At 44.9% G+C, this 7471-nt stretch overlaps 1 protein-coding gene across 1 annotated transcript; it reads right to left on the reverse strand.

Annotated features, from left to right (window-relative positions):
* Positions 1–2162: 2162 nt before the first annotated feature.
* LOC123159310 (uncharacterized) lies at positions 2163–4076 on the reverse strand. The gene has a single exon (XM_044577137.1). The coding sequence runs from the start codon at positions 4022–4024 to the stop codon at positions 2591–2593; it is 1434 nt and encodes a 477-aa protein (XP_044433072.1). The 5' UTR covers positions 4025–4076; the 3' UTR covers positions 2163–2590.
* Between the last annotated feature and the right edge of the window lie 3395 nt (positions 4077–7471).

Below are 7471 nucleotides of genomic sequence, written 5' to 3' on the forward strand. Positions count from 1 at the left end.
AACTTTTTGCAAATTTGTGAACATCTTTTCAAAATCTATGAACTTTTCAAAAATTCAATGATTTTTTTTCAAATCCGATGACCTTTTTTGCATATTCAATGAACTTTTTTCTAAATAATTTAACCTTATTTCAAATATGATGATTTTTTAAAAGAATTTAATGAACTTTTTTGCTGCACCTTTTTTATATAATTGAACATTTTTCAAGTTTGAGAACTTTTAAAAATTGATGAACTCTTTTTAAATTTGTGCACTCTTTTTAAACTGATGAACTTTTTTCAAATTCAATGAACTTTTTTTAAGTTTTGTGAACAGTTTTTAAAATCCATGAACAATTTTGATTTCAGGTACTTTTTATGAAAATCGTTGAACTTTTTTCAGAACCACGGACTTTTTTTTCAAAATCAATAAACTCTTTTTCAAATTCCTGATCTTTTTTTATCAAAATCATTGAACTATTTTCAAATCTGTCAACTTTCTTACAAAGTCCTGAGATTTTTTTCGAATTCATAATTATGTTAATTTAAATCAATGAAATGTTTTCTAATATATGAACTTTTTTCAAATTGATGAACTTTATTGATTTTTGTGCATTTTCAAATTCATAATTTTTTCTTCAAATTCATGAACCTTTTCCATTTTCGTGAACTTTCTTTAATTTGTACGAATCTTTTTAATTTTTAAAAAATTCGTGGTATTTGTGAATTCTTCTTCAAATTTATGTCTTCTTTATCAAAATAATTCATAGTGTCTATATAATACTATTATATGTTAATGCTGTGCTGAAAGAAAGGGTCAAATAGAGCTGTTTCCTCATAGTTGTGAACACAATTTAGCTTGGTCTAGTGGTTAACGCATGGCACCGTTGACCTGGGTGTCCTGAGATCGATTCCCTCTTCTCCTGTTTTATTTCCCGCGAGAATCGAATAAGCGAGCTATTTTTGTTTTTTGTCGAGCGATCATGCCAGGAATCGGTTTGTGTTAATTGGGCCGGCCCAAAATGAACTTCACGTGAGCGCCAGTATGCCAAACGGGCGCATAACCCCGATTTGAATTCAGATGGTAGGGCCCGTCCCCTGCTTTCATCCCATCAAAAATTGCCCCCTGAGCCCTTACTTAAATTAAGTAGGAATCCCCATCCCGGGTCCCATTGCATCCGAACTAGGAAAAATAATTTAAGAAATTCAAAAAGAGTAAAAAAAAGTTTAAAACTTTTTGGAATCAAACATGGTCAGGTATGACACTCTTGTGATGAGTTTTGTGAAGGAAAGACTTCGACCAACTCCAGAGCCAAGAAAACAAACTTGAGACTACAAGATGCGTGAATAGTACTCCCTGCGTTTCTAAATATAAGACCTTCTAGAGATTTCAATAGAGACTACATATGGATGTATATAGACGCATTTTAGAATGTAGATTCACTCATTTTGCTCTGTATATATTGTAATCTTTAAAAAAACTTTATATCTAGGAACAGAGGGAGTATCTTTTATGTATTGTCGTTTTCGTTTTTTTTTTTCGTCCAAACTACCAGAGTCATTCCTCAGCAAAACTTTCCACACGAGTTTTACACCAGACCATGTTTGTTAAAAAAATCATAAATTCTTGACACTTTTTTATTTTTCTAAAATTATTTTTTCCTTTCGGGTGCATTGGCCCTCCAAAGATCCGCCTCCATGGAACACCAACTAGTCTTAGATGACATCAACAAATAAATACCGATCACTATAAACAGATATAAATCATGTTACTTTGTCAAAAAAAAGATAAAAAACATGACACGAGGGGGGGGGGGGGGCACCAGTCTTATCTGATAAAAAAAGGGCAGCCCGGTGCATGTAGCTCCTGCTTGCGCAGGGTCCGGGGAAGGGTCCGACCATTTTGGGTCTATAGTACGCAGCCTTTCCCTACATTTCTATAAGAGGTTGTTTCCAGGATTTGAACCCGTGACTCATGGTCACAAGGCAGCAGCTTTACCACTTCGCCAAGGCTCCCCTTTTTCTTATCTGATAAAATACCCCTGAAATAATCCTGTCATGCAAAGTAAGCTTTATAAACAGCTCATAATCAAATAGTAATACAATCTGCATGTGCTGATACGATGCTTACATTCAAGAGGCTTGTTGATGTACGGGCATCAACAACACTGAAAGGGTCATCCCTAATAATACCATGAAATCCATTGAATCAAGCTAGAAGACATAACACTCCACAAGCTATATTAACCACTATACAAATGTCTAGTCCAGTGACAGAAATACCCAAAGAACCGGAAGAGGATAGTAGAGGAAGTGTTACAGAGGCATTGCAGAACCATTACGGTCCAGTTAATATGAAGAACCACTGCTCACTTAACTACTGATTCCCACAAATGTGAATCAACTGATGATCCAAATGGAAATTTGAAAACGAAGTACTGAAACAGTTCAAGTCGGCAAGCATCATAATAATCACAAATCAGACAACAACATACACTAGATTTTCTTTTTCAGTTCTTGAAAAGCAAACACCAGGGTCCTTGCGCCAAGCAGCATCAGGGCTTCTGTGATTCATTAAAGATTCATTAACATCGGAGTTGCTGTGCCGCAGTTCATTCAGAAGGAAACAACCACGTTTGACTCATCGGCTTGCCATCTGGTGCCTGAAAGTTGCACTCTGATAAATCTGCAGCAAATGGCGCAAATGTACCATCGCTCAAGTTGTACATGAACTTATCAAACGGGGGACCATTTTTAGCATGGCAGAGATAGCCATCGATGAAGTAGATAACATTGCCTTCCACCCCGTCATACTCCGACGCATCAAACGATTTGCTGCTGCACGGGCTGATGAAGATACAGTCGCCATCCAAGGTGTTAATCTCAGTGAATTGAAGAGGTTTAGTGCTTAAATCCACCATATATACTCCAACCTTGCAAATATCGTGCCAGCCTTCACCGCCACCTAAGTGTCTGGCGATGAGCAACAATTTTCCATGCCATTCTACCAAGTTCCACCTCTGTGTGTAGCTACCCTTGATCTCAGGCCGCTCGGCCACGCAACGCTCGACACGAGAAACCATCAGCCCAGAGTCGTCGTCATCTGCTGTCTCAACGACAAAGAGGTTTGTGGTGAGCTCGCTGAGCACATAAATCTTGCCCTGGTAGAAGGTAATGTCACTGAACTTGCTGATGCAGCCACCAAGGCACACGCACCACGACGTCATCCCGGGCCGCCAGAGAGCGAGCTTGGCTCCGTTCCTATGCACAGAGAAGGCAGCCACAATGCATTTGGACCCAGAATCAGGCGAGGAGGACAAGATCACCTTGCAGAACGACATCACGTACTGAGCGGCGTTGATTGTGCACTCAAGCACACCAGAGCCGCCGATGATGGGGAGGGATCTACTGTAGGCGTCGACGAAATGAGAGGACGCGGAGGGAGGCGGGAGACGGAGCACGTCCCGGGAGAAAGGGTTCATCAGGAAGCACTCAGCATCGCCAAAGTAGCGACCTTTGTTCGGCCGCACGCCGGCGAGCCACCCCTCGAACGAGCCCACGCACCGGACGTCGTCGGCCGCCACTCCCACGGGCAGCGGGACGCGACGCGTGCCCGTCGTGGCCCCGTCGGGGGAGAAGCTGGAGAAGGCGAAGTCCGCGTGGACGAGCAGGGGGAGCGGCGGCGGCGGCGGGCGGTGGAGGCGCGCCGCCGCGCGCCAGGCGGCGCAGACGGAGCGCATCCTGGCGCGGTCCTCGACGCAGGGGAGGCGGCCGGCCACGATCCCGAGGATGTCCAGCGGGACGTCCGCCCAAGACCGCCGCTGCGGCTCGGGAGCTGCGACGACGAGCCCTGGCGTGTCAGGAGGCATTTCGTCGAGCACCTTGCCTGCACGGCCGCCAGCGACGACGGAAACGTGTGGAGACAGGGAGGGAGGGCTCTGGCCTGAGGCCCCTGTGCCGGATGGTGTGGCCGTCGGTGGTCGCCTTGGGGAGGTCGGCGTGTCTTGCGACATTGGAGTTTGTGTCACGACCGGAGTTCCTTCCATTGATACAGGAGAAGGAAGGAGAAGGTGTAGGCGAGATGCAGAGAGTTCAGAGTCAATTTCTTCGCACCCCACACGATGGCCAACAGTGCCTCTTATATAGTAGGAGTACCTCTCACGCAACCCACGCTAACAGGTGGGCCCCCAGTCTCAACCCCAGCTCATAGAGCCCTCTTGATTTTACTCCCTCCGTCCCATCATATAAGACGTTTTTCTACACTAGTGTAATGTCAAAAAACGTTTTATATTGTAAGACGGAGGAAGTATTTTTCTTTGTTTTTGTTAAGAGGATGCCACTCTTTACTGTAAAGATCACAAAATATCATTACAATGAGTTTTCCGATACAATCCGGAGTTACGTTACACAAGATAGAATCTCCAGAAGACAAACATTGGGCCGCACGACGTTTGACAAACAACTCATAACATGACCAAACGAACCAAACAAAAAATTGCCCACCAAAATCTTGTGTCGGTGACTACCGTTCCAATGTTCCAATGTACGAACGATCTATTGTCTAAGAAAAAAAAATCTCTGAAGGGTTTACAGAGTCGTCTACATTGTGAATCATGTTGGTGCTCGCCCGTTCTGCCAGTTGGGCCTGGCTTCGCTTGCCTGTCCGCCAACTGGATTCCTGGGGACAGGCGACTTGATGTCCGTCATCATCATTGATGATGGTGAGGGCGTGGCATTCGTCACCTCTTGAGACATTTCCTCGATCCAGAGTGGCGTCGCTAAAAAGGGACGACAGGCCATGTAGTAGTCCTTCTAGGTGGTTGCCTCGCCGGAAGGTAACCCCATTTGATCAACACTTGAAGAGAAGACGTCGATCCCGGGTGGAAAAGTCGGCGTTGTCGGATCGCCATCGGTAATTTGTCGCAGCTAAATAAATCCGATAGAGGGAGATCTTTAAAGACCGGGAATTAACCTACAATAAATGGTTTCAATTGGAAAGCATGAAAAACTGGGTGCACCTGTACAATAGATGGTAAATACACGAGGTACGCCACTTCACCAATGCGCTCCAGAATTGTGAAATGCTTGAGCTATCTGTAAGATAGCTTGCGACATTGTCGATTGACCTTTCAGAAGAATTTGCTCCCCAACAACAAACAATCATTTTGTACACTTTCTACCAGCTTGAGCTTTCATCCGAGCTTGCACCTTGAAGAGGTGTGCTTTCATCAAGTTGATGTGCGGCTGGTAATCCGCTAATCTTTCAGCTACTAATGACATTTCATTGACAGTGATGTTTGGCATACCTCCAAAGTTTGGCTCTCTTTTGTATAAAGCTTGGAATGTGAACCACCCAAAGCATTTTGTGGTGATTGGTGTTATACCAGAACTTGACCATGGTTAATGTCTTGGTAAATTCCCAACAACACCCATTTCAATATGGCGAATGCGTAAGAGATCCGGATGGTGCACACGAGAACGATTTACGCAGGTCCAGGCCCTCGGGTCGATGTAATACCCTACTACCTGGTTGTTGTATTGCTGGTCTAGCATCGTATGAGAACTAGGTTTTTGTGTTTACAAGGGGGTTGATATCAATATCGTCTCGGGGCTGAAGCCTCACATGTCTTGATAGAATAAGGTGCTAGGCATTGCAGGCCTTGCCATATTTGGGTGGGATCTTACACAATGATGGCTTTGGCTACATGCATGTTGGATAAACTCGCAACTTCCTTATGAAGAGACAGATGTGTCCCCATTTAGGGCTTCCACGGCGATCTCCTGCATCGATTGAAAAGATGCTTCTTTATAGCATGACAACTTGACCCATGACGACCCTTCACTGTCGTTGTCCACATATTTTCGGTGTTCCATCACGTAAGGATAATACGGTTCGCAATAAACTACACAACTGGATTCACTCAGTGCACATTTTAACAGGCCAAAACATGTATGGTAGCTCACTGACTTGGTATCCATCATCAGTTCAGTGGCCCTAGACCCCCGAAGGGCAGACTCCGTCACCAGGCTCTTGAATGAGTGGAGGAAACTTCCAGGGATGGTCCTGAGATTTCGAGGGCCCATGGAGAAACTAGAACCCAAGCCCTTATAATATAAATATCAAAATAATAATCAATGTATTTGTAACAACCCAGATGCTGATAAGGACCCAAATATATGTGCTCGTACCTGAACCAATCCCTTGCACGTGACGCCCCACCACGTGCCACACCCATGCCCAGGCCTCCGAAGCTTACACCATGCACTTCCCCACCGGCGATAGTCGAGGCGACATGCATGCCATGGCCCTCGTTGTCTCTGGGAGACTTGTAGTTACTCTGTAGCACCTCATCACTGATGCCACAGCCATACCACCGCACACCGATGATCTTTCAGCTGCAAGTTGCCGCGTTGAACTCCTGGCTTGTCTAGCATTTCCGTTTCCACCGTGCCAATATAGGGCCGTACCCGTTGTCATCAAAGCTTGGTAATTCAGGCCATATGCATATAGAGAAGCATACATATGCATGGATTTTAAGATTGAGGGTTTCTCATGCATATAGGATTTCTGATGTTTTGTATTTAAGCTTGAGGGTGGGATTGCCAACCTAAGTCAATCACCCCGACGATGACATCTTCACCGTACTTTTCTCTTTTGAGGAGTGCGGCCGGTTGTTGCGGTGGTTGGTTATGGTCCAGGCCAAGGAAGTCCCAGCTCCGAGTTGTGTGCGGTTGGTGAAAAGTGTTAGGCTTCACAATGACAACTTTAGGAAATTCTACATTTTGAGAATATGTTTATTAGCTTCTGCCAACCGTGCAAGTAGGTATGAAGATAGCCGGGCCTAGGCTTGACAATTACTTGCAATTGCCTCAGCTTGAGATTCAGTGAGCATCGCCGCGAACCCAGAAAATCCATGCTTGTAACTATAAAGAATCGGTCTCAAGGCTTCATCCCTTCTGTTGCAAGTAAAATAAAAGTTGAGCAAATCACAATTATTTCTTGCTAATATGTCTATGATGCGGCATGAACTCGTGGCTAGTAGTGCCTCTCGAAAACAGTTGTTAGTATGTCATGGTGTGTCGTGATGACCACGGACGGGTCAACATGCTTCTTCTCCCCCCATATACACGATGTAGAGCCGAAACCCATACTGTCTCATAAGTTTTCAACAAACAGTTAATATCTCAGCAAGTGGAGATAATTTATTTTTAGGACAGTAAAACTGAGCCTAATCCCTGCCCTCACAACATTTCACGTTTTTGGCCGTTCGTTTTGCTGATCTAGACGTTTCTGGCCGTTAGATCCGCTGCCCTAATAGGCTGCTGCTCCGGAAGAAAAAACTGAGCTCTCTGGTAAACCGGGCCGATCGTGCCGACGCGTCGTCGGGTTGATGATCCACCCGTCAGGCGATCCGCATGCGAGGATCTATGGTGACACCTCGTGTTCATGGCAGCTTCAGGCGACATTGACATCCCACCTCCCATAGCGGCGC

This window comes from Triticum aestivum, chromosome 7B (assembly GCF_018294505.1).
Source record: "Triticum aestivum cultivar Chinese Spring chromosome 7B, IWGSC CS RefSeq v2.1, whole genome shotgun sequence".
Classification (NCBI taxonomy): Eukaryota; Viridiplantae; Streptophyta; class Magnoliopsida; order Poales; family Poaceae; genus Triticum; species Triticum aestivum.

Bases quoted from the DNA above. Each gene is read 5' to 3' on its own strand.
- LOC123159310 (XM_044577137.1), bottom strand. From the start codon at position 4,024: ATGGAAGGAACTCCGGTCGTGACACAAACTCCAATGTCGCAAGACACG.